Raw genomic sequence first — 27,475 nt, forward strand, 5'->3', positions numbered from 1 at the left:
TATTCTTTAAGCTTGTGTAACGACCGTTTTTTACAGATTTTTTGGAATTTATTATAGTGAAATGAAAAAACTTAAATTTCCAAATATTTTCTATATTCTCATTATGAACTTTTTTTTAAGTAAAAAAAATTTTGGATTTGAAGGTAATTATTGGGTAACATGGGTTTCCTCGGGTAAAAAATCAGCCTTTTCCCCACATTTTTTCTTATTAAAAAATTAAATATTTTGTTAGAATTTTTTATAGTTATAAACATACACTATTAACAAAGAAATGTTGAAGTTTTTGGAAAAAGAAATTTTAAACTCGGTAATTGCGACGCCATTTCCGGTGGAAAAGAGATGCGCTCGCGTTGGCAAGAACACACTTTCGAGAAAAACGGTTTAAAAACGGCGAACTTAGCCTTGCTACCCTCGACCGCACAAGTTCTCAAGGGTGTGTTTCCGAAACTATTACTCCAATCAACTTAAAAATTTAGGACAATATTATAGAGTTGTTTTTAAAATTTAATAAGCTAATAAATAAATTCGATTTTTTGAGACCGGTAAACCCATGTAACCCCTTAAAGGTAGGCACACGGCGTACTTGAGTCCAACACACTGACTTAACTAAAATCAAAAAGACAAATTGCATGTTAACCCAAAGGGATATGGCTATCACCGGCATTAGGATCATTTACAAATCTTGAAAACTCAATTTTTTTAATGCTTTTAAAGCCCAAAATTTCATGATTTTTGGCGACTACCTTTTTATGAAAACAAAAACGGTTCAATATTTTTCAAAAGTCCTAGTTCGCGCGATCAATCAATATAACTGTTTTTGAAAAGCCAATTTAAAAAATGTAGTTTTGAGAAAACCCAGTTTGAAAATTCAGGTGTGTGGGCCAGACGTCACTACTCTAACTTTCCAACAATCAGTTTCGGAATATTACATAACCAGCACATTATATGAATGCTCTAGATGTGATTTATGCAAAACAAAAAGAAAATCGATTTTTTGAAATCGTCACACGCTTCAGTGTTTATTAAATTCATTTGGTATACGCATCGTAACGCTTACAATTTCTAAGTTGTAAATACCTAAATAAATATTATGTTTATACAATGGTGTATAAAAATATAATTCAGCTAATCTAAGTATATACAAGTTGATAGCACTCTCGGCAAACAAAGCCGTCTGAAAAGATTTACAACATATAAAATATTTTGTCATTTAAGCATTTTATCACAACCAAAACTTAATAAGTACTTAAGGATAAGTTGTAGCCGACTAAGAGGTTTTCATTGAACATTATTTAAAAATGGCAAACTAATTAAGTACTTAAGTACTTTGATATGCTTAAATATTAATTAAGAAAAATCTTACAAAATATTCAACAACAAATTTAAAAAAAAAAAAAAGCTTCCAATCGTCATGGCAATTATGATAAATTAAGTAAAACTTTTAGCTTCATCAGTACTCAATATAATAAAATCGTTTATACTATATGCAAAATAGTTCATTCTATCAACTATTTGTTCGCTGTCGCGTGTATGATCATAGCAAAAGTGGTCATAACGAATATTGCCGGCGGTATGGATGACAGCAGCTTATACGTCTCATCAGTTATTTGGCGAGTAGGTTTCTTAATTACCCAATCCATGCTACGTTCCACTGCACGCTTCCACTTACCGTAGCGATGATGACGTTCGTCGTCAGTACTCGTGGGTAGAAAAGTGTCATAGTCCACAACATCATACTGTAACTCATCCGGATGAAAGTTGAACAAATCTATACCTTCCGCCTGTGCTGCACACAGTGCTGCACCAAAGGTGGTAGTATCAGTCACTTGCGAGCGAAAAACTGTTAATCCAGCCGTATCGGCCTGCAATTGCATTAGTAAATTATTCATACTAATCGAGCCATCGGCATGCAATTTATTGAGCTGGAAACCGCTCTCCTGATGCATGCACTCCAATATGTCGCGTGTTTGAAAACAGATTGCCTCCAAGGCGGCACGCACTATATGATGTTTAGTGGAATATTGCGTGAGGCCAATAATTAAGCCACGCGCTTCCTTACGCCAATAGGGTGCATAGAGACCCGTAAAGGCAGGCACAAAGTATACATCGCCCGTTGTCGCCACCTCCTCTGCGCATTTTTCCGCTTGCGTGAAGTCTTTCAACAGGCGTACACGATTCTCTAGCCAGCGTAAAGCGTGTCCGCCTACCGCCACAGAACCCTCCAATGCATAGATGGCTGGTTTATTTGGTCCCAGCTTATAGGCGACTGTGGTGATGAGGCCATGCGCTGAAATAACTGGACGCTCTCCCATATTACAGAGTAGAAAACAACCAGAACGATAAGTGTTCTTAGCTTGGCCGGGTTTGACGCACATTTGTCCCAAGAGTGAGGCATGTTGATTACCAATTATACCACTAATTGGTACACCGGTAAGCACACATCGATCACTGGTAATGGGTCCATAGATTTCTGAACTACTACGTATTTCGGGCAGTATATTACGGTCTATTTTGAAAGTACGCAGCAACTGTGGATGCCAATGCAAGGTTTCGATGTCCATCAGGAGTGTGCGCGAGGCATTTGTGACATCAGTGATGTGTAGTGCGCCTGCATAAATAGAATTAAGAATTAGCATTAGTGGATATGGTAATAATAACTTATCCAGCATTATTTACCTTTTGTAAGATTCCACACAATCCAAGTATCTATGGTACCGGCCTTACAAAATCCCTCACGATGCACCTTTCTCACCTCAGCGACATTGTCGAAAAGCCATCGCAACTTCAGCGCAGTGAAATAAGGTGAAACGGGTAAACCAGAAATGTGTTTGAAATGATTTTTGTCTTGATTGTCCAATTTGGAGAGCACACGATCGACACTCTGCTCACTGCGTATATCCTTCCAAACGAGCGCATTGTACAGCGGTTGGCCAGTTCGTGAATCCCACACCACAGTCGTTTCTCGTTGGTTCGTCACGCCAATACAGCTTATATCAGCTACGCTGTAACCTAACGTGGGCAGCTGGGCGCACGCCTTCTCACAGCACTCATATACAGCGTCCATCAGTTCCAATGGATTCTGTTCAAACCAACCATCCTGTGGTGTTATCATTTTCAAATCGATTTGATACTTAGCCACTTCCTTAAAGTAAGGCACAGAATATAGTGAGAACTGTACGCTACTGGTACCCTCATCGATGACGCCAACGAGACTTTTGGTTGCGGTAGATGGTGTTTCGGAGGTAATTATACGGCGCTTAGGCCCATTCAGCAAGCGTTTGCCTTCCGTCATGTTTATGGCACTCTCCGTGACTAATGGCTTAGCTGCCTTGTAATGCAAGTAGTAATTTTCTAGTCACAATGCGCCAGCTGAAATTGAGAGGCATTGGTTTACATATGTCTTTAGTCACTTATGCAAACATTTGCAAATACATAAATGTCTGCTAATGCATAACTTATGCAAAATGTAAATGAAAACGAGCAAAGTTCATTGAATTTATTTTCAAAACACAGTAGAAATCGGATAGACTGAACAAATTCAAATGTATATGCCTATATTTGTAAATTATAAACTGATAATCCGATCATAATAAATAATTACTCACATCCTAATCTCCCACTGAGGCAGTCAAAACCCATGCCGAAAAATATTAGAAATATGATCAACATGTCATCAATATAAGCATGTTTTTTTATCAATATTATATGCTTTTTATTGTAAAACAACTCTACCTTCAAAAATAGGTATCTATTTTATATTTATTTATCGACTCTTTGGATAAAAATAAATGCATTAGTTTAGATCCACACTTAGGTGAACAATTTTTCGAAATTTTTCAAGATTTTTCCATAAGCTCTACATTTTTTTTATGAGAAACAGTGAACGGTGTACCAAATCCAAATATATAAGCATTTTATTAATAATTATAATATTATTCATAACAGCATGGAGATAAATTGAAGTGACCATTTCCTTTCCCTCTTTCTGTGACAAAAGACATACAACAAAAAAATTCAAAGTTTTATAACGGATGGACCCAGTAGAGATGCTTTTTTCAATAGCCTTTCTTTCTTTGACAGATCACCCGTGAGTCGTGTTAAGCTGTCATATGTAATAATGGAAAAACTTACGCCTGAACAACGTTTACAAATCCTTCAATTTCATTATGAAAATTCACGTTCTGTAAAGAATGTGTTTCGCTCCGTTTGCTCAACTTATGGTCAACATAATCGGCCTACTGAGGGTACTATACGCAACAACATCATCTATCTTGAGACCCAGCATTCATTGTTGGATACTATTCGACCGAATAAACCAAGTGCAGCACGCACAGTAAAAAAAATATAGCAGTCGCAGCTGAGAGTGTACAGGAAGACCGTGGAAAGTCAATTCGGCGCCACATCAACTCGGACTGATGCATGGAACGACTTGATGCATTTTACATCGAGATCTTAAATCAAAAGCGTACAAAATACAGCTAGTACAAGAACTGAAGCCGCTCGACCTTCCAAAGCAACAATTCTTCGCTCTATGGGCTCTTGAAAAATTCTAGGAAGGTTCGACGTTTCCCAGCTGAATTTCGTTTCGCGATGAGGTCCATTTCAGACTCAATATGTATGTAAACAACCAAAATTGCAGCATTTGGGACGAAGAGCAACTTGAAGAGATTCAAGAGCTGCTATTTCATCCAGAAAAAAACAACGGTTTGATATGGTTTGTCGATCGTTGGAACCATCGGTCCATATTTCTTCAAAATATCAATGGCGACCATTATCACGCCAAACCGACTATTTGATGCCTGAAATTGAAGCTCGTGATCTCGGTGACATTTGGTTTAAACAAGACGGCGCCACTTCCCATATATCGCATCAATCAAGGGATTTATTGAGAGAACACTACGGTGAGCAGAGAATTTCTGGGATCGCCCTTTATAAACAGAGTTATCAATACAGAAAGTACGCTCTTAAATACTTCAATCTAACTTCCCAGCAAACCCTCAAAATCGCAAGTTTTATAATATAATATTACCTTCGTCAAATATAAGCCATAAAGTCATAAAATTTGATATACAAGACCATAAAACGCGCGCCTTGCATAACTTGCCCCCTTATAGCTTTTTTATACCATAGAACACACATCTCGAATCGGCACTGTAACGTATATAAATGTGTATATAATACATATACAGACGTATATACATATGTAAAACATAGTATTTATACACATCCATACGTAAGCATACATTTATACGTTCTTCGTATGTTGATAAGCTACCAAGCGCTGATATTCAAGCATAAACATGGGAGTGACTCGGTCGAGCCCCTTATGTCGAGAGCGGAAACAAGTGTGGACGTCATAAGAGCGAATAAACAAAATATTTTGCGTACTACTTATGTACATACATATATAAAGAGTTGTGTAAACATAAGACAAAACTCGTTTATTTGGCCTACGTGCACTGCAGTCCGCTCTGGACTACCTAATTACATTTCTAAATTCCTAAAGTCGTTGACGTTATTTGCCTATCATATTTTAACCATTTTATTATTAACTGTTGGAACGATAGGTTATAACTGATTCTGGGAAAATCCATACGATTATTTGTATGCAAGTCACCGGGTAAATAAGCCGGCATACTTTTCGCTCGAACGAAAAGACATTACTACAGAGTGCAGTTTAAAGTTATATAGAATATTCATGTGCTTTTATACTCCAGCAACCTGTTTCACAAGGTAGAATATTTTTGTCCAACAAATTGTTGTTGGGGAACTTAAAAACAGGATTTAAGGTAATACAAAATTTATTTCGATGTCTAGCGGACGGACGTCCTCAAAAAGTTATAAATCGCAAAAAATGTAAAATTTAAATTTTTGAAACCTAACCACAAAGCTAATAATGATAAATGGCGTGTCAGATATCGTAAATATGTGAATTGGACCATTATCACACCCACAAAATGTTTACAAACTCATTAGCCAATTAAGCTGCGAAATTTAGTACATGGGGTCATTAAGGAAAGTCGCATGCGTCGAAGGTGGGTGTGAAAAGTGAAGAAGAAGAAGATACGTTTCACACAAACAGTTCACTTTCTGAGTAAAACTTTGTAGAAAATCAAAAAAAAAATTATGAAAATTCCATCATATAAACTATTCCACCACATTAGGCTCTTTAAATGTACAATAAACAACTTATAATTTTCTAAAATATACACTGATACTCCCATTGACGAAATCCAACTATAACTTTAAATAATTTATAAGATACCACGTCACGTTGTGACAAAGAAGTACTTGGAAATTGAAAATAAAACGCAAAATATTTAATTATTCATCGACATTTATTATGTTGACTTCACAGTAATCCCCACCAGATGTAATACACTTATGCCAACGATTTTTTCAGTCCTCGAAACCTTTTTCATAAGCATTTTTTTCAGCTCCTTCTGCGAATTTGGGTTTATCTCTTCGATCGACTAAAAACGGGTTTTATGGAGCGGCAAGTACAGTTTAGGCGACAAGAAAAAATTACACGGATCGAATTCTGGTTAATACGTTGGTTTCAATCGGAATTGGAACAGTCAAAGATGTCTAAAGAGACCTGCTTAAGGCATGCTTTCGAAAAAAATTCAGGGACTAGTCGAGCAAGAATGCGTTTCATACCCAAACTATCCACCAAAATCATTCAACGAATTTGCCTGATGATTTTCTTCATTTTTTTTTTAAATATTTTCATCAGTTGAAGGAGGTATGTCTTCAACGATCTCTCGACCTTCTTTAAAAGCTTTATACTACTGGCAGGCTTGTGTTTTTGATACAACTCAATCTCCGTAGCCTTTGAAGACCTTAGTTAGAAATACAAAATTTGAGATAAATTCTTTCGTTCGATATTTTTACCAATGTAAAAATCGCAAGGCACTACTAAGATGTATCGACTTAAGTAGCTGATGTAAACAAACTGGTTGACAGATCGCGTTCGTAGTAATTAAGGACAGTCCTACCAACTTAGCAAAAACATTTTTATGAAACATGAAATATTATTTATTCGAGGAATTTTACTTAAATTTCCGGCTGCTTTTTTGTCATAATGTGTGTTTGTTATCTAATCAAGGTTTCAACGAATAATGAGTATTGATATCAATTGCAACATTTTTAATGGAAAGTTTGGCAACATCTGAAAATACTTACATATATCGCCGCCTTTTATCTACGTCAAATCGCGAGAGTATCAAATATTAGGCTCCATCCGAACATAGCTCTGCCTTACGTGTATTTTTACAAATGGCCAAATATCTAATGCTCGAACGCTTTCGAACTTAGTCCAGCCTAACTGGTTCAAATTATATAAATATGTAGGTCTGTACTCGTACAGAGAAACGTGCATTTGCAAAGTTGTTTACAAACAGTTGAGGCAATAACCACATTTTTGTTTTTTCAATTTCATTTAATATTTTATTTTAATTTAACAGAAATAAATGAGAAATTAAATCATACTAAACAACAAATTTCTTGTTTCACCATAGGAAATAGATTTTTTCGTTCACTGCTCTTTTGCCTTGTCTTCTTATATAGTAGTAACCCCTGATAATATTGTATTATAGGCTTATTAGGTCAGTATAAAGCTTTGCTTTAATGTTAAAGAACTGTGAAGCTTTTAGTAACTAAATTTACGCAAAAGAGAAACGAGTTTTGTAAAATTCAATGAAGGAATAGAGAGGCCAACCAGGCCTTATTGAGTACTGAAATGCGTTCTTGCTTGACTCGTCACGATAAAGCTGAATTTTTTTCAAGAAAAAAGAACCGTAAACAGATCTCTTTGAACATGCTTGGTCGTACGAATTCTGATCCCACATTTATGGAGAACATTATAACTGGCGATGAGACATGTTTTTATGAGTTTGACTTGCAAACAAGTCAACAACCCTCGAAATGGAGGGGAAAAAACGAGCCGAAACAAAAAAAAAACACGTTAAATCCGTTCAAAAATCAAGGTGATACTCATAGTTTTTTTTTGATAGTCGTGGTTTGATGCATCATGATTTTTTTCCGGAGGGACAGACGGTCAATAAGCAGTTCCATTTTCGGAAAATTTTCGGAATTCTAGAAGAACAACACACCATCGCATTGAGCCACGGTTGTGACCGAATTTAAAGTCAAAAACACAATGATTATCATCGATCAACTACCGTTTCACCTGATTTGGCGGCGCGTGATCTTTTCTTGTTCCCCAAACTGAAACTACCGCTCCGTGGAACCCGTAAACACTCAATCGAAGTGATAAAAAAATCGTTGAAGAAGCTGAAGACCATCCCAAAAAGGACTTATGAAAAGTGTTACGAGGACTGGAAAAATCGTTGGCATAAGTGCATTACATCTGGTGGGGATTACTTTCAAGGCGACGAAGTCAATATTATTGAATAATTAAATATTTTGAGTTTAATTTACGATTTCCGGGTACTTTTGACACAAAGTAGCTCATGTGCGGTTTTTTTTTTCTTGTTTATGAGACGCGTTTAGCACTTTACCCCCAACTTAATGGAATGTTAGTAGAGTAAATATTAAGTAATCAGTTATATAGCACCTTGCGTTCCACTTTAATATTTTTTTTTTTGAATTTTTTATCACAACTTCCTCTATTATTGACTATATCACAAAACCTTCGTTAAAGTTAACATGTCACACACTTAAAAATTAGCGTATTGTTTTATGAATCGGCATGTTTAATCTACAAATGTTTACGATTATTGAATTTACTCTTTAATTGCCGCAGTAAACAGTCAAAGCGGCAAAAATGTTAACAACAACAATACAAAACACATACACTCACTAATCCGGCTCGACTGTGTCTACTTCAGAGGGTAAAGTACAAACTGCGTCTAATTACATGCAACTCTGGAAGTTCTGAAGTCGACGGTACAGCTGCACTTAAAGCTCGCACTTTGACGATCACTTGCTGATTTCCAGTGTGCAAAGATGATAGTAAACGAACAAAAATAACTCCAAATTGTTGTGCGTTAGATATGCAGATGCGTAGTAAGTTTGCGAGTTTTTATTGTATTTTACTAATGCACTGTGCACTCAAGCGCAAAACACGTCTGTACACCAGCTATACGCAATACAAACTGCCGGTCGCATTTAAGTGACAGACGTGGACACAGTCAATTTCGAAAGCATTGGCGATTAACCAAATGATCGCCGAACGAACTGGTAGGAGCAAAACGATGGAACTTTTATGTGCGATAACGACAGTAGAACAACGCTTGATTATATAAATGTATGTGTAAATGTGGGCATACATACTAATTAATAAAAAATATTTTACGGGAATTGTGATAAGAAAAATCGATTCCAATTGCTTTTGTTGAGGCCAAGGGTCCCAATGACGACAGCGATGACAATGTCAATGACAAATCAGAAAACGCTGAGATGTACATACATACGTCCAATCTTGCAAACAAAATAAGAGAGAGGAATCATGCGATCGGTCGACAGCAAGGAATATAGCGACATGCTTGCCAGGATAACGAGGGATAATGCCTGGATAATAAAGGAAGCTAAGAGCTGTGACTAAAACAACACATGCATGTGTGTGTGTGTGTGTTGATAAGCAATGATAACAACAATGATAACAAAGGCGCGTGTCATAAAAATATGATAATATTTGATAGATATATTGCATACTATTTTGGGGCTCGCCCTTGCGATAAAACACAGTTAGAACTATTTGCAATTTCAAGTATTCGCCAGCTATATAAATAGAGATTTACGAGTAAGCAAATAATCATATCGTAAAACACTTGTTTCACGAATACTTAAGTGCAATAGCAATTTGCATAAGTGCTGTTTTTTTTATTACACACACCCAAACACATATATACATTGAGACAAAAAAAGCAACCGGAAACGGTAAATAAATTCGTCGGGTGAAAGATAATTAAAAAATAATGTATTTTGCTAAGTTGGTAGGACTGTCTTTAATTACTATTATATGAGCGTGCTCTGTCAACCAGTTTGTTTACAGCATCTGCTTAAGTCGGTACACGGTACACACTCCGGTTAGAAGTGCGTTGCGATTTTTACATTGGTAAAAATATAGAACGTTCTGAACTGTTTTCGACTTCTTCAACTGATGAAACTATTAAAAAAGTGAGAGATATGGTGTTTGAAGATCGTAAGGAAAGTATTAGAGAGATCGTTTTTAATGATTTTGGTGAATATTTTGGATATGAAACGCATTCTTGCTCGACTCGTCCCTATAAAGCTGAATAGAGCATGAGAATAGCTCTTTGGATAGTATTGAGACGGGAAAATAACGAACCGAAACCAAAAAAAATAAAAAAAAACCACGCCAAAGGCGCTCAAAAACCGAGAGGTGATTGTTTTTTTTCGATATTCGCAAGTTTAGTACATCATTAATTGGTTCCGGTGGGACAGACCATCGCATCGAGCCACGATTGTGAACGAATTTAAAGCCAATAACGCAATGAATACCATCGATTAAGCACCGTATTCACCAGACTTGGTGCAGTTTGATTTTTTCTTGTTCCCCCAACTGAAATTGCCGCTGCGTGGAAGCCGTTTCCAGTCAATCGAAAATATAAAAAAAATTCCGCGGAACGCCATCCCAAAAAATGCTTATGAAACGTGTTTCGATGACTGGAAAAATCGTTGGCATAAGTGCATTACATCTGGTGGGGATTACTTTGAAGACGATCAAATAATTTTTGATGAATAATTAAATATTTTGCGTTTTATTTACGATTTCCGGGCACTTTTTTGTAACAATGTATATTCCAGCAAAATGGTTAACAAAGAAAGTGATGTGATTATATCAATAAATTTTGTGCGCTGCTCATTGACCTCATGGGTGAGTTGCTGAGTCATATGGATGAAATAAAATTTTCAAAATAATGAACGCCAGCTGAAATCGATAAAATATGATACATGGTCCATATTTCGCTATAAACAGGCATTTTTATTATCTTCTCGCACTAGGTATGGAAACACTACGAAACTGAGAGAGGATCTCGACGAAGAATTACGGTAAGAGTGTTTTAACTCTATTGTGTTGGGCTACTAGCGCCAATATACCTGGCTACCGGCTACTAATAAAACTGCTGGTGACTATTTTTATATTTTTGCAATATGTTGCTAGAGTGTTTAATAGGTTTGTTCACCTAACGGTTGTTGCTAACAGCTAAAACTAAACGAGATAAATAAAGAATTAGATATATATAAATGATCAGTATGACGAGACGATTTAAAATCCGGGTGAGTGTCCTTTGAGTCCAATTTTCGAAGACTCGTTCGAGCATTTCGACTGGTAACACGCGTGATGTTTGGCTACAAGGCAAGAATCAAAGCGACATTATCCGCATAGACTTTACACATCCCCACAGTCGAATGGTGTGATATCACACGATCTTGGTGGTCAATTGACCGGGCCAAAACGTGAAATTATCTGCTCACCAAAGTGTTCTCAAATTCATTGAGTGATGCGATGTGTGGGAAGTGGCGCCGTCTTGTTGAAATCAAATGTCGTCAAGATAACGAACTTCAACTTCAGTTATCAAATAGTCGGTTAACATGGCGCGATAACGGTCGCCATTGACGGTTACGTTCGCACCGTCATCATATATGAAGAAATATGGACCGATCATTCCATCGGCCCACAAACTACTCCAAACCGTTGTTTTTCCTGGATGAAATAAGAGCTCTTTAATCTCTCCAGGTTGCTCTTCGTCCCAAATCCGGCAATTTTGTTTGTTTACATACCAATTGAGCGAGAAAAGGGCCTCATCGCTGAAAAAAATTTGGCTCGAAAACATCGGATTTTCTTGGAAACTTACAAGAGCCCGCCGGGGGAAGCAGAGGAAGAAGAACACTTCCACTCCATTGGAAAGACCAGGTGGAAAAGGAGCTGGCTTCCCTTGGAATCTCCAATTGGCGCCAAGCAGCGAAAAAGAAGAACGATTGGCGCACTGTTGTTAATTCGAGTATAACCGCGTAAGCGCTGTCTACGCCAGTAAAGAAGAAGAAGACTTATTTCAAAAACATGCTATTACTCTGCTGCCTCTTAAAATAGACATTCTTAATTTTGAAGTCACGTTTATATTGAAATGCTTTTACTTTGCTGTTCAAAGTGTTTAACATTAAAAATATATACTGCACTCAGTCGTTGGCGTGAAGTATCATGCATATATGTATGTACACACCCCTTTTCATTAACCCCAATGCCACATTTTTAATGATATGTATTTGCAAATATAAATGAGATATTCACATTAACATATTGATGTTTTAAACGCGCGGGCTTTCGACTTTTTATTACATACTATATAGCTGCATACATAGATGATATACTATATATTGCGCTTACATACTATACATATATACTTACATAAGCAGGTGTAAAATTTATTGTGCGACGGAACGTATTTTTGTCATTAAATACAAATATACACTGTTTTTAAAATCGCCTCAGCATGTGTAAATGCCTTTCAATGCAATTTATTTAAGAAATTCTGTTGCCAAAATGCACGGCATCACACTGAGTATACAATTAGTTATTCACGCGGACACAAAGCAAGTTCAATGATACAAAATAATAAAGAGCTTTTACAAAAAGTTCAGAGACTGGCGTGCACAAATGTAGATACGAACAGATGATTGATTTCAGGTCTGAAAGGCTGTTGGAAGTTTATGATTTCTTAATCCAGCGTTATTGCACTAACCAAATTGGAATAAAGCTTATTGAATATTTAGGCACATTCACCCAAATGTTGGCCAGGCATTTTTTATAAAAGAAAGTACTCGATTGAATGATTCGAAGTTCTTTGGACATAATAAGATAAATTTTCAGCTTTATTTTAAGATTTTTTTTTCAAAAATTTTGAAATATAACGGTATTTCCTATACAATGACCTATGATTTTTGGAAAATATCTAAAATTAACAAAATGTTGTAGTTCTGAAAAAGAAAATCTTTTTTTTTATTTTTAAGGTAAAAATTGTGTTTTTTTTTAATACCAAATTGAAATTATATAGTAAATATATTCAAGAATACAGTTTCAATTTGAAATCAATCGATCAATTTCTCATTGAGTTATGATATCAGCTATTTAGAACGCTGCCATTCAAAAACGATTCAAGATACGACCTTGCAGATTTCACAGGATTTTTTGTAAATATAAACTGCTGCCCCCTTAAGGGGTTAATATGGCAGCTGGTTTCGGAGGCACCGCCCAAAAACATCTTCTTGGCGGTGCCAAAAACATCGTATGAAAAGATTTATCTATTATCTATCATCGGTAAATAGATGAGTATAGAATCGTGTGATATCACGCCTTTACTTTTTGAAGTTTCTGTGTTGTTGCTATAAAAAAAAAGTAGGGAACTAAAACGACATACGGTATATTGGTATGGTGGTCAATAATGGAAAAAAAATTACGCGAAAAGACATATGGAAACCATACAAAGAGCAGTTAGTGTATACATTGGTGGGACACTTAGAACAACGTCATATTAAGTAATAAACGTTATTTTATATTTATTGCCCACAGACTTCCTATTAGTCATATATATAAGGGGGGACGTAACAAGTTCCAATAATGTAATTACATATAATTAAACTTAACTTTGGTCTCCAATATGGCGTTCTCTTGCAGAGAGGAGTGGGATAGGATGAAATGGACAATGACACAGGAATAAGTACCTATTTATAACGAAGAGTCCAAACTAGATAATCGTGTGGGAAATTGTGACTTTTAACATAATCAGATGCCAGAATCGCCTTCATTCCATCAAACCAAGCGCAGATCACAACAATTAAATAAGGCCTTCTTGTTCTAACAAAGAGTGTGCTCACAACAAGATTTATATTTATATATACAGATAGCCAAGCGGCTTTGATATTACTTAAATCTACTAAGCCTTGACCTCTTAGTGGATCTAACATCCTATTTCATGAAAAGAGTGCAATGGGTTCCAGGATACGGTGATATTTCTGGCAGCTGTGAAGCAAATGAACTTACCAGACAGACACCACGCTACTATGTATTTGACTCCGATAAAAAATGAACTTGCAAAACAGACACCACCATACTACTAGACTCCCATTAAGAACGAATATATTGGCTACCTCTAGGTATTTACTTGACAAACATTATATAGATTTGTAGCTGAGCCCCAATGGAGACAACCTCTGATTTGCTCAACAAACAGAAAAATGTGGCATAAATGGAATATGAGCCGTAGATGGGCCGACAATTAAAATTCGTTTCCACGACAGTCGGGCCTAAGTAACCGGAACGGACTCGAAGTTTTATCCGGCCGAAGACTATCAACGCGGCACCATTCCTCGAAATTTATTCATGAATGTTTTATGTCACAATAACAACTGCAACAACAATTAAAATTCAAAAGAAATTACTGGCAGACATGACAGCAGATTGCGGAACCATGCAACTTTTATTGTAGAAATTGTCAAGAAGTGGCAGATAAAGACACAATAGAACATCTAGGCAAGGTGTTGGTTTCTTGGCGTTGTGTATGCAACCTATATTAAATTTTTTGAATTGATGAACTTCATCAGAAGCACAGGGTGATTCAGAGAGAACATAATAGAGTAAGGGGATTTTAGTCCCGAAGGTTTCACAAGGGGCCACCTAAAGGCCTAGGTGTGCCGTCAGACATTGACCCTACCTATCTGACTAGATACTGTATATTTTATCGTATGGAGCAATTACATTTACATAACATTTGATCTTTCCTTTTCACCAACAAAGCCAATGTTTGGTTTCAAATATATTTTACCAACCACTATAATGATTTCCGAATCTCTGATTGGAAGCACATTTCATCTAGAGACTTTGGTAGAAAGCAAGACCCTAAGAATTGTGCAAAAGATTTCAAGAGCTTTATCTAGCAAGGGGTAAGGGGTAGTTAGAATTTTGAAAAAAAAATATTTTTTTTTACATTTGTGTAATATCTTAAAAATATTCTCTGAAAATTTCACGCTGATCCGATAATTAGTTTTTGAGTTATTCGACAAAAGAGAAAGAGAAACGCGTTTTTTCAAAAACTATGTTTTTTGAATCGGTGACAACTGTAACTCGAAAACCGTTCAGTAGATTTTAATGAAATACAGCTTTTACAGTACACAATAAACTCGGGCCTGATCGAAGGATTTTTATTTTTTCGAAAATTTCAATTTTTTAAGACCAATTAACTGTAGATTTTTTCGCTAAAATTTAGAAAAAAAATTCCTTTGGCCGCCATATTGTTAATTTTGAAAAAAAAAAAAATGCTTTAATCAGGCCCGGAATTATCTATTTATAAAACTAATTTTTTTGTCCGATTGTTTTTAGATGAATCTCCAAGGACTTATGCTTGTCACCGCAAGTACCTTTTTTTGGAACAGGGTCAACACAAACAACTATAACTTTGGAAATTAATTTTTTTTTTGAAATTTTCGTGACTTCAAGTCAACACATCCTATAATAATGCCATATTACTACATTTGTAAAATAACATGATTTAGTAGCAAAAAAAAAATGCCGAAAATTCTCATTTTTTCGTGCCTCTGACTACCCCTAACCCCTTAATTGAGTATATTTCCGCCTCCAAATAAATATATAGCTAACTAAAACATGTTAAGCTGAAACGACAGACAAATACGTATAGCCAACGCAAAAGCTTTCAAATATTATATTAATTATTTCAACAGAATTTTGCGATAAAACAATATCAAAACATATTACAACTGTTGTCCAATATAAAGTAAATAAAACTGCTTTCAGAATATCAACGGTACTTAATGCTTAATCACCAGTCTGCCATTGCTGATAGAAGATATTCTATGATAATAATGCATTAAAAATCAAGTAAGGAAGGTCTAATGTTGCAACCGAACACTTTATAGTCTTGCAACTTGCAGGAATCACAGGATCGGAATCTAAACACTTTTACATATATGGTACAGAAAATATACATATGTATATAACCTATACACTGACCGACAAATTCGGCATAAGGTTTGTTAGAAAAATTAAAATCATTATATGTGGTAAATGGGAATTAGGGTAGTATCGTTTTAACCATTTACTATTATCATGCCATATACTAAAAAGATGTTCCCTAGATTACATTAAAGTACATATCATACAATCACCAAGCATTTGGAGTCAAGTCAGCCGGATATACGAAAATTCTGAGATTAGTTATATGGGGCTAGGTTAAGTTTTAACCAAATTTTATCTATTTTAGACCCAAAGATACACTGTTATGAGTAAAACGTTCTCTGTGATTTTCAATGAAATAACTCAAATAATGTCCGATATATGCAGAATAAAGTTACCCGGAAGTTCGCAAATCTTTATATTAGGTATATGGGGGCTCAGGGAAATATTGATACACACAAATACTATTGTCAGGAAAGGATTCTGTCAGAATTTCAACTATAGATACTGTGGTCAATATATTCGGTTCTTACGGCTTGTAGAGGTTTGGTTGGATTTAGGCAATTTTTAGTCATAATATGGCATACTTTAAAGGATTTATTAATGCAAAATTGCATCCCGTTATATTAATTGCTTCTTGATTTGTGTACTGGAAAGTGAAAGTATCAAATGGATTTTAAAATTGTGGTAAATGAGAAGAATGCCAAGTAATAAATTTAGTCGAAATCGATCAGTCGGGTACCGAGATAAGGATTTTCTCCGATACTTATATGAATGAAACCGAATTTTTTTTTACCACAGAGATGTATGTATGTCTGTATGGTAATATAGCAACCGCAATAAATAAAACTTAAGATACGTGTACGGTATATGTACATATGTATGTATGAATGTATGTAGACTTTGCTGGTTTTGGATCTGTTATCAATGTTATATTTATAACAGACCGTTTATCGAAAATATTTTCGATATAGGCAAGTACAGTAGTAGTTTTAAGATAAAAAATGTGTGCCAGAATTGAACGGAACCCGCTACCCCATTCATTGGTCATTTCTTTTAGTTCTTTAAGGGGTTACGTGAGTTTTGACGGCCGAAAAAAAACCTAATATGTCCACTAGGGCGGGTCGATTTAAAAATCGCTCATTGCTCTGTGAAAATCGTATTCTAGGGATCAAAATAAGAAACTTTGCCGAAGGAACCATACCTCTAAAACGAATTTTGATGTCCCCCAATTTGGGTCGAACTTTTGGGTAGGGGCAAATTTTGAAAAATCCCACTTTGACCCATTTAGAGTGCTCCAATCAAGTCCAAATGTATGACCGACCCCCACTAACTTTGGACGGCCGATCCATCCATGCCAGTGGCACACCCCCTGGAACTCCTCTGGGGGGTTCCCCATACAATCATTTCAAAAAATCACCATTTTTGGCCTTTACATGAAAAAATCAGCTAAATGGCTATGTTTTTTCTTTATTTTTATTTATTTATTTATAATAATATCTATTTTTTCTCTTAAGAAATTTATTTAGTCAGAACATATGTAAATGAAAAAATTAATTTAAGTGAGTTATAGAAAAGAAACTAAAAAAAAATATTGTTTGAAGTCTTTTTTACTTTCAAGTCTGGGCAATTTCGCACGGCTCTCTAATGTCGTCGCCATAACAGCCTCTACATTTTCCGGTATAACCCGTTTGGAAACGCTAGCTAGCAATTGAACATGTCCTTCAGTTCCTTGTACGTGTGATGGAATTTTTGGATCATTAAACGGTGGATCATCTTGACTTAAATATTCTTTCAATGTATCGTACGGAATGCTTCGCGTGAATGGTGGTTCAAATACGATATTTATATCATTGAAATTGATCATTTCCGTATAACTTGTGCAATTAAAGTTTATATCTGGTTTTTTATAAGCTCAAAGTTCCATTAGCTCGTCAACATCGGTTCGATAGCGTAAAATTTTCTTGATGGCACAGTCGCGCTTTTCTTTCCTATCATCAAACAACATTGATTACAAGATATTTTCCGAATGCGCATAATATGAATTATCTTTAATTACTTGATTGACAATTTTGCGTAAACGAGGTTCTAGAAATCGTGACCAACCAATGAACTTGAAAAATAATACACTGCCGTACACGACAGAGCTGTAATACTTGATATTGAAGTACATCGGCACATAACATTTAATTATAAATTCAATCAGAATTCTTAAATTTGCATCTGGATTTTCCGTTGTCACATATAATCGCATTAATCTAGCGGCTTTGGTGAGCCACCGAGAATGTACAATTTTCCCTGGTTTGATGTTAGCCAGATCCACCGGAACCACGCCGCTAGAAATTGCATGGGCCATGTCGTATGAGTACTTCGAATCGGTGGAAAATTCTTTTTTTTCTGGAGCAGGGGGCATATTTTGCAACTCAATTTTCTGGAAGCCGTCCACCACCTAAAAATATATAATAATAAAATAATTAAAAATGGTTGAGAATTATAATAAATGAGTGATAGCAATAACTTACCGGAAGAGTTTCACAAGTTTCGATTTGACGGCTCAGTTTTCCGGTTGCCGATCTGGGTCCAGTGCTGGTTGATTTATCCAAAGCTTCAAACAAATGCCGAAACGGAAGTTTGTTGAAGTGTAGAAGGCAAACAAACCAATGCAATGGTCTTTTTAACAGCAATTCGAATCGTCGTATAATTCCACCGTGTGGGCCAGTGTTTGTTGGCTCACCGTCAGTGCATATTCCAATTAATGTATCCAGTGATATATTTTTATCGTTGAAAAAACCATTTAATTTGGTTGTTTTGTATTCAGCGGTTTCATGTTCCAGTCTTACGTAACCAATCAATTCAGAATTGGGTTCTCTCAAAATAACAAGATGAGGTTCTTTTACCATCCTAGTATGATACTTCTCATCAATTTTATCTATCGTTAAAGTATCATCTTTTCTGCCATCGAATGAAAACGCTAACAAATTGGTATCATCTAACCGTTTGCGAAGCACTTCTTGTCTGCATTTCTCTTTTTCTCTGCGAACTTTCGATTTATCCATGATGAGAGGTTTCCCATGCTTATCTTTAATTTTAAAATCTTGCAAAAGAGCGGTTCCCAATGCTGATGCTATTCTGTCAGGCACACCAAATCTGTCACATACCAAGGCAAAGTTAAAACAATCGTATCCTTGCTCTTCAGTTTCCATCATAAATGCACTCATTGTTAGTCTTCTCTGATTATTTTGATCGTGCATGAACTCTTTGAGGCGTTCGGAAACCCAGCCGCATGCACATGGAGCTGCCTTCAAATCGCATTTACATGTTCCAATGTAGATTTTACATTCTCTGTAAATTGTTGGGTGTTGTTTCTTCTCTTGATTTGCTCTTGATACTTGTCAAGTAATTTATTCAATTTATTACATACACTTTTTTTCAGCATTATTTCCATACCAAGTTTTTCCCAAATTCCAATCAACTTATCTTGTACTTGAGTAGTGAATGATTTATGGGAAAACTTTTTTTGCTCTGTTTTAGCACGTTCGCTTAAGTAAAAATAATATCTCAAGATATCCAGATGGGTTGGTAAATTAAGATCAGTCAAATCAGTGACACACCAAAAACAGTAACATCATGCTTGGGTATATGACTCATTGGGTTTTCGATAGGTTTTGATGTAGGTTCTTCATCTTGCGGTGTAGAGAATGGTGGATTCATTGTAAACTTTTTGATTTGGAATGGTCACTTCACTTATTATTTTTTTGAAATATTATTGCTTTAGTTCTCCTCACTTTCAGAAGTAATAAGAATGAAATGGTAATTTCAATTCTATTTCAAAATTTGTCCCTACCCAAAAGTTCGACCCAAATTGGGGGACATCAGAATTCGTTTCAGAGGTATGGTTCCTTCGGCAAAGTTTCTTATTTTGATTCCTAGAATATGATTTTCATAGAGCAATGGGCGATTTTTTTGCCTCCCCACAAATCGACCCGGCCTAGTGTCCACCTATTTTAACACAATAAATGAATTAATTTATTACAACAACAAACAAATGTAATGAAGTGTAAGCGTATAAAAAGTGCATAATATGAAAGAAATAATATTTTACAGCCATTGCAAATAATTTTCTGCGTGTGTTTGTTGTTGTGCCGTGGTAAATCTGCAATTCTTGCACCGTGCACCGGGTTTTGCGAGAGCAAGAGAATACCCCTATTCTTAATCTGGAGAAGATGTTAATGAATGACGATTGTAGTAGCTTAGTGATAGTTCTCAAGTTGAGCCGGTATTACATATACAACGGGACTGATTTTGACTGAAACCGATATAGTAACCCTAGTATTATGCCTATTCCTTTTCTTTTATTTTCGTTATTTCTTAATCTAATTCCAATTGAAAAATATATTCGTCAACACTAATGTTTTCCGCTTCCATGCTCTCGCAATTTTGATTGTAATTCGGCTTTATTCCATTTTTATTATAACGGATTTCTCGATAAATCGTCTTCCGTGTAACTCACTCCTCTCAGATATTCAATTTTTAAACCAGAGTACATGAAGTTAAAATTTTCAAACAAAATGAAATTTGTAATTCCGATTTTGGGATTAAAAACTGTAGAAATTTAATTTAATGTTAATTCCTAAAAAAATTTTTAATTATAAGCTCGGGATTACATGTTTTTCAATCCGGTATTATCCGGAATATAAACTTAAAAATGTTTTAAAATTTAAATTTAAAAATTAAAATTTTCAGCATTACAGAATAAAAAAAATTAAATCAATGATTATTTCAATTATTTTTAAAATGCATTATTTACAACCCGATTAAATCGTCAGGTTAATTGTAGAAAATAAATTCATTGATCAATGACTCAAAACGATAACTTGAAAACATTAAAAAAAATCCAATCATTAAATCAACTCACACAATTGACGCCTTAAAAGGCTCGGCCCGATAGCATCGTTACCAGTTTATTTTCATTTTACCACCTCTTTTTACATGACAAGCCCTCGACGAGCCCACCTGGTGCTAAAATTTGATTGGTTTACCTTTGATTACAACATTTGTACATACGTATAGAACGTAAATACATAACATGTTAGTTTGGAGGTAAATTTACTTTTCCTTTTTAAATTAATGCAAATTAGGTTTATGAAGTTTCTGTCATCACTGATTACCTGTTTTTTATTTAATTCTATGATTCTGTCATGCATCTGCATTATGCACTACCGAAGCATGGACAAAACATTGAACATGTAATATACATATATATGCATATATATGTATATCCATTAATAACTTTTAGCACAAAGCAATTATTATTTAATTTCCACGTTTAGCACAGTTTCCCTTGGTTTTGATTTTCGCTAAATACACAAACCCAATTTAATAATTTAATTATTTTTAACTCAACACATGACGAGCCCACTTTTCACTAATTTCGATTTGAAACCCTTTTAAATAATACTTTTTTGACTGAACGTATGCTTTTTATTATAGGTTGCCCTCATCTGAAAGAAGTTTAGCTCGCCTAACGTAGCATGCTAGTTCTCGTTCATTAGACGCCAATAAAATAAATTTATTTGTTCACGCATACAGATGAATCTATATTTCTTTCAACTGTGACTTTGATAGCAATTTTCACACATTTAAAAAATAGACGGAGTAACAACATATAAGTTAAAATTTAATCAAAACCTCTCACAGGTTTAAGCTATAGTTGTCTTGCCAGTTCAAAATTTATAAGAAATAATTACAAGCAAACGCTAGATAAACAAACAAATATTTTACTTTTTGATTTTTGTGATATAGGCAAAAGAAAAATCTAACAAAATTTATAATTAATGTAAATATTTAATATATTTTTTGAAAATCTATAAAAAGTTATTTATGTAAAGCACTGGATGATTAGAATTGTAAAAGAAAGAAATAGTTTGAACACCCTTTGTTCAGTTACATGCATTTGTTTCCTTTTCATTTTGTTCCGATTCGATAAAAAAATTTATGCAAATGTTGCCGAACATGGCGTCAAATGAAAAATTGTAGTGAACATGAGATCTATAAAAGTTATTCAGTAAAAGTGAATTATATCTAATACAAAGTTAAAATATATAATTAAGAACCAATAATGATGGATGTACCACCTCCACCAAGAGGTAAGCATAATTAGTGATGGTAGCAACGTATTTTGTGTACCGCGAGTTCGTGACCACAGCATAACCCCATTTAAACCGCCTATTGGGTTCACTAAAAACTAAAATACATTGGAACATGCAAATTTTATTACAAGAAAATTTTGTTTACACAGATTCCAGTCTTCGCAACATTATCGACAAATTGGCAGAATTTGTTGCACGAAATGGCCCCGAATTTGAAATGATCACCAAACAAAAGCAGCACGGCAATCCAAAATTTGATTTTCTTTATGGAGGCGAATACGCTGGTTATTATCAATATAGAGTGGTCGCAGAACAAGCGTGTAAGCCACCTTGATTTTTTATTTTCAGTTATTTTTCTATTAATATACTTTATTAAGCTGAATATTATTAAAATATAAAATGTTTACCAATTTGCAGTTTTGAAGCAACAAAGCGGAATGCCACAATCCTCTCCACATACTTCAGTTCATCATATGCCGCATAATCAAAATCAACAAACACTATCGCCAGCTCTGCCTCATCATTTCACACAAGGTCCGCCAAATCAAATGCACATAGCACAAACATCGGGATTAACACAAAATTCACATGATGGAAATAATTTCGGTATGAACTTACAACAACCTCCACCAACTTCCGCAAATAGTGCGAGTATAGCAATAAATATAACGGGGCAAATAGAAGCTATTAATATGCAACAAAACACTTTACGGGAACAAATTCATCAGTCCGAGTCGAATCTCTCCGCACAACATTCGGTAATTCATACTTAAATAAACTGTTTATAATTTAATTCTTGGGGAAAAGTCTTTGTAAGCTAAAGTTCAACATTAGGAGCAGCGATTAAATATAAAATTGTATAGATTGTGTATTTTTCGCGTTTATAAAAAAAATCACGTTATTGGAGTTATACCCGTTGCACATTTCTCCAAGCCTTGTGCAGTTGACACCTAATTATTTATAGTGAATAGTGATTAAATAATAGCGAAAAGTAAGTACAATCTATATTAAATCATAAATTTTTCCTAATATACCAAAAATATTTGCAACTTTCAGCTAACTATTTGAGGAAAAAGAAATAAAAATGTATCAAAAAGTGCGGTAGCTGTAATCAGTACGACTACGACGGCAACATGCAGTGTTAACGTTTCTTTATGACTGTAGAATTTTAATTATTAAACTTTGGTGTTTTAACTAAGTTTTATTACAATTGTGTTTACATTTCCTTGGGCCGCTTATATATATGCCATATACATAAATAATTATGTATATTTCGAAGTATACCATTAACATAAGCAATTTTAACTTCGTGGGGAATTAGTTGCGATATTCTTCAGTTACATGGGCTTTCAAATAAGTTTTTTTGGCATCTGCTACAATTTTCAGGTGTATATTTATATAACCCTTGCATTCCAATTTGCGCTTACAAAATAATAACGTGTTTTTTTTTAAACATAATAGATATTAAGTTATGTTTTACATACTATAGTATGGAAATAATTAATATGCAAATGCACATATGTACATTTATTACGCTTTCAAGCCTATATTTAAATGTTTGCTTTACTTATATATTTTTAAAACCTCCATATGACACAAACAAACCTCAAAACAAAAAAACAAAACCTATTTCGCCTTGAAATTGTTGTGGTTCGAATTCGCTCAATCCTTCGTCTTTGCACTACGTTCAAAAAATACTAAAAACTTTAGGCAATGATGGCACAACAATCTAAGCAAGTCGATGAGGCCATTGAAACGGCGCAAAATACGCACTTGGAAAAACAGGCCGAGGAGAATAGCATAGCGTTGCGAGAATTCGATGGTATACTGCAGCCAATTATTGAGTCCTGTACCAAGGATAGCATCTCTGCAGGTAAATATGCGCAAATCCATAAAGACGTTGAATAGTTTGTAAAATTCTTGAGCTCGTATTAACTATTAAGCAAAACAAAAAAGAAGTAAAATATAGTTATTATTAAAATTATTTATTCCTTATGTTATTATATGTAATACTCTTTAAAACTTGCAAAAATGTTAACAATATAAAGTAACATTTTTGGTATTGCAATTTTAGGCAAAAACTGGATATTACAGCATTCATCCGACAGCGCAAAAAGCAATGTTGTTTTACAATATCTTTTAAAAAAGTATGCGTCAGTTAATCAATTACTTTATTTAACTAATTTATTAACTCATAAACAAATTTCTCTTCCACTCGTGGTGACCAAGATATGCAATAGGAGCGACATTTTGCCTGACCCATATTAACTTTCTTTTGAATATAAATTTATTTATTTAATTTCTTGCTCCCTCACTCGTTTAATTGAATACGCAGAGAAGCGAAAGAAAAGCTAGATATTTAAACAATATTTTCAATGGTCAGTATTGCAGGGAATGCATTTTTCGATTGAAATGTACACTCTGAAATACTTACTTTTTTGTAGACTTAAAAAGCCTTTTTCCTAATTAAAAAAAAAAACAAATTTGCAAATTGAAGTAGAACGAATATTTCGCGTAAAATTAGACTTTATAGAGAACAATCAATTTACAGTGGGCAAGAGACACGGAAAATATCTTTGTGAATTTATTTTTAGGGCTTTGGTCAATGGTTCAACGTTTCAACAAAAATTGCATCTTATATATTTAGTAAATGATATACTCCATCACTGGTAAGTTGGACCAACATATTTTTAATATGTTTATAATTAATAGTTTTAATCCAAATAAAATACAAAACTAAAATTGGTAAAATAATAAAATTGGCTAAAAAAAAAAATAAAAAACGTTAGTAGATTTATTTAAGTGCAAACATTAATTTAATAAAAATCAGTTTAGAAAATGAAAATACTACATTAAAAGAAAAACCTTAAAAATTCAGCCAATTTATGAATCTTTAACTGATTTGCATCTAAAATAATATTTCGTTTTTGCAGCGTACGCAAGAATTCTCATGATCTGAAGAACAATTTGGAAAATGTGGTCATACCGATGTTTTGCAGTGCAGATTTAAGTAAGTTGCAACAAATAATTTATAAAATTATAAGCGCCTGTCTATAGTAAATGTATTATTTTATTTCTTTAAAGTCGCAAACGCGGATCAGCGTGCCAAACTCACTAAACTATTATCGCTTTGGGAGTCAAAAGCAAAATTTTTCGATGCATGCGTTATATCGAAGCTGCAATCGCCCGATTCATCAATGCAGGAATACAAAACAAATTTGCAGAATATGCACCAAGATATCGTTACAAAATTTGCGCAAAGCACGAAGGCCACATTAGAAAAGTATGCAAAATTTACACTTATTTTGAAGTATACTCCATATAAGAAATACGATTACATTGCACTTTTTGTCGTCTCTTCACCTCCACAATCAATGTAGCTACCAGAAACAGCATCAAATCTTCATTCAGCATGCAACACAACAAATCACACAATTGGAGCAACAAAAACAACAGTTGGAACAACAAATGTTGGCATCTGTATTGCCAAATGCAGCTGCGATTTTGCCCGCATCTGCATCATTACCTCCGCAGCAGCAGCAACAACAACAACAGCCAGTTGTTTCAAAGATTCCTCCACTCATGGCGCAAAAGGTTTCTATGCCAGATGATGACGACGAAATTATGAAGCCGCCGGGTGTTGATGACAGCAATTATAATGGTGGTGGTGGTGTTGGTGGAGGGACCGTTGATTATAACAATGCCAGCAGAAATCATCACTATCAACAACAACAACAATCACAAAAGCAAAAATATGATAACATAAATTATGGACAGACAAGTGGTCCACAACAAAATAATTTCACGCTAGATAATATGACTCAGCCAAGCAATGCGGGAAATTTCTTCATACCGGACCTATCAAAACCGCCTCCAGGTTTTTCTAGTGGAGCTAATGCCGCCGTCAATTCAATGCCACTTGGTTTACAACAACCATTTGCCCAAATGAACAACATTCCGCATACTGGCAATAATAGCAGCGGTGTAAGCGGTGGCAACATTGATGGAGCTAATCTTACAGCCGCAGGTTCCAACATAGACGTGCTGGCACTCAATGCTGCCATACAATTAGTTTTGAAACAACAGAATCAACAATTGCAAAATTCTCAGCAGAATGTAGAGGGAACCGTACAGCATCTAGCACATACAGATTTGTCAACAAATGTGCCACCGTTGACGCAAGCACAAATGCCGCCACACCATATGCTAGACAATGAAGAAGTCACAACTGGACAACTGGCCGTTATGACGCCACAAACTGAAGCAGAGGAAACGAAACCATCAGCGCCTTACTACGATTTGCCTGCTGGATTGATGGTACCATTGATACGTCTAGATGACTATAACTACAAACCGCTTGATCCCGCAGACATTCGTTTGCCACCACCTGCGCCTCAAAGTGAACGGCTAACTAACGCATTAGCAGCATTTTACGCGCCACCGACTCATGATCGACCACGTGATACGTATGCATTCATTCTTATTTTTCACATATACTATATGTATAGTTTAAATTATATCTTCTATATTGTATACACCCCTTTTTTTAAACAGTGAAGGCTGGGAAAAGCTGGGACTGTACGAGTACTATAAGGTGAAAAATGTGGCGAAAAAGCAGAAAGAAGAGGAAATACAAAAAGGTGAACGCGAAAAAACACGCTCACCCTCGCCGATTGTTTTGGAAAAGCCAAAATCTAAAAAACTCAATAAACGTTGCTATCGGTAAGTAAATATGCTGAAGTGATAACAATTCCGTTACATATAAAGCGGTAGTTTTCCTCTATTAACATATATGTATGTATGTTAATTTATAGTTCCAAAAGTCGCAGCCGGTCGAAGTCACGCTCACCATATCGATCACCACCTCCAGCTCGTTCATCCTCCAATCGCCGCAATAATCGTTATAGCCAACGTAGCCGATCACCTAGACGATCACCACAGCGAGAACGAAATGACCGAGAACGCGATTCTTCTAGTAGTAGCCGTGAAAATAGACCGGAACGTGCCAATCCACGACGTGAGCGGTCTGTTACTCCGCCAAGTTTCTTGTAAGTAAACCTAAAAACTTCTATCAAATACGAATATGTTTAAAATATTTTATATAATTATCATTATTACAGTGGTGGAAATTTTCCGAAACCCAATGAATTTATCGAAGAAACCAATAAGGGGCATCAAATGCTGAAGAAAATGGGTTGGGCTGGCTCAGGTACTGGCCTAGGCTCGAAACAACAGGGTATTGAACAACCCATCTCAGGAGGTGAAGTACGCGATAGAAAAGACATGTTTAAGGTAACAAAATTGACACAAATCACTTCCACAATGCCGTTAATTACTGATCTTTTTTTAGGGTGTTGGAATTAACATGAAT

General features: G+C 35.2%; 3 protein-coding genes across 7 annotated transcripts; 1 reads left to right on the plus strand and 2 right to left on the minus strand.

Annotated features, from left to right (window-relative positions):
- Nucleotides 1-986: 986 nt before the first annotated feature.
- On the minus strand, nucleotides 987-21,406 carry LOC105224780 (glycerol kinase). 4 transcript variants are annotated; one of them, XM_011202981.4, is made up of 3 exons: nucleotides 20,871-21,406; nucleotides 2,677-3,369; nucleotides 987-2,608 (listed from the first exon to the last, which is right to left on the minus strand). In XM_011202981.4, exons 2-3 carry the CDS (start codon nucleotides 3,290-3,292, stop codon nucleotides 1,509-1,511), a joined length of 1,716 nt encoding a protein of 571 aa, XP_011201283.1. In that variant the 5' UTR covers nucleotides 3,293-3,369; nucleotides 20,871-21,406; the 3' UTR covers nucleotides 987-1,508. The 4 variants fall into 4 exon arrangements, with proteins under 4 accessions (XP_011201283.1, XP_049312862.1, XP_011201282.1 ...); XM_049456905.1 differs by having other exon boundaries at nucleotides 21,124-21,393; XM_011202980.4 differs by lacking the exon at nucleotides 20,871-21,406 and adding an exon at nucleotides 8,825-9,104.
- LOC125778592 (uncharacterized) lies at nucleotides 15,941-20,597 on the minus strand. The gene is made up of 2 exons (XM_049456906.1): nucleotides 18,478-20,597; nucleotides 15,941-18,404 (listed from the first exon to the last, which is right to left on the minus strand). Exons 1-2 carry the CDS (start codon nucleotides 19,204-19,206, stop codon nucleotides 17,967-17,969), a joined length of 1,167 nt encoding a protein of 388 aa, XP_049312863.1. The 5' UTR covers nucleotides 19,207-20,597; the 3' UTR covers nucleotides 15,941-17,966.
- A 530-nt stretch (nucleotides 21,407-21,936) lies between the features above and the next one.
- On the plus strand, nucleotides 21,937-27,475 carry LOC105224781 (calcium homeostasis endoplasmic reticulum protein; the record flags this gene model as incomplete). 2 transcript variants are annotated; one of them, XM_011202983.4, is given in 13 exon segments in its annotated part: nucleotides 21,937-22,101; nucleotides 22,254-22,424; nucleotides 22,522-22,862; nucleotides 23,815-23,977; nucleotides 24,179-24,251; nucleotides 24,699-24,773; nucleotides 25,038-25,114; nucleotides 25,189-25,387; nucleotides 25,485-26,570; nucleotides 26,659-26,826; nucleotides 26,919-27,152; nucleotides 27,225-27,396; nucleotides 27,455-27,475. In XM_011202983.4, coding segments are annotated over 13 exon segments (2,808 nt in total), but the record flags the coding sequence as incomplete, so codon positions are not given.

This window comes from Bactrocera dorsalis, chromosome 5, assembly GCF_023373825.1.
Source record: "Bactrocera dorsalis isolate Fly_Bdor chromosome 5, ASM2337382v1, whole genome shotgun sequence".
NCBI lineage: Eukaryota > Metazoa > Arthropoda > Insecta > Diptera > Tephritidae > Bactrocera > Bactrocera dorsalis.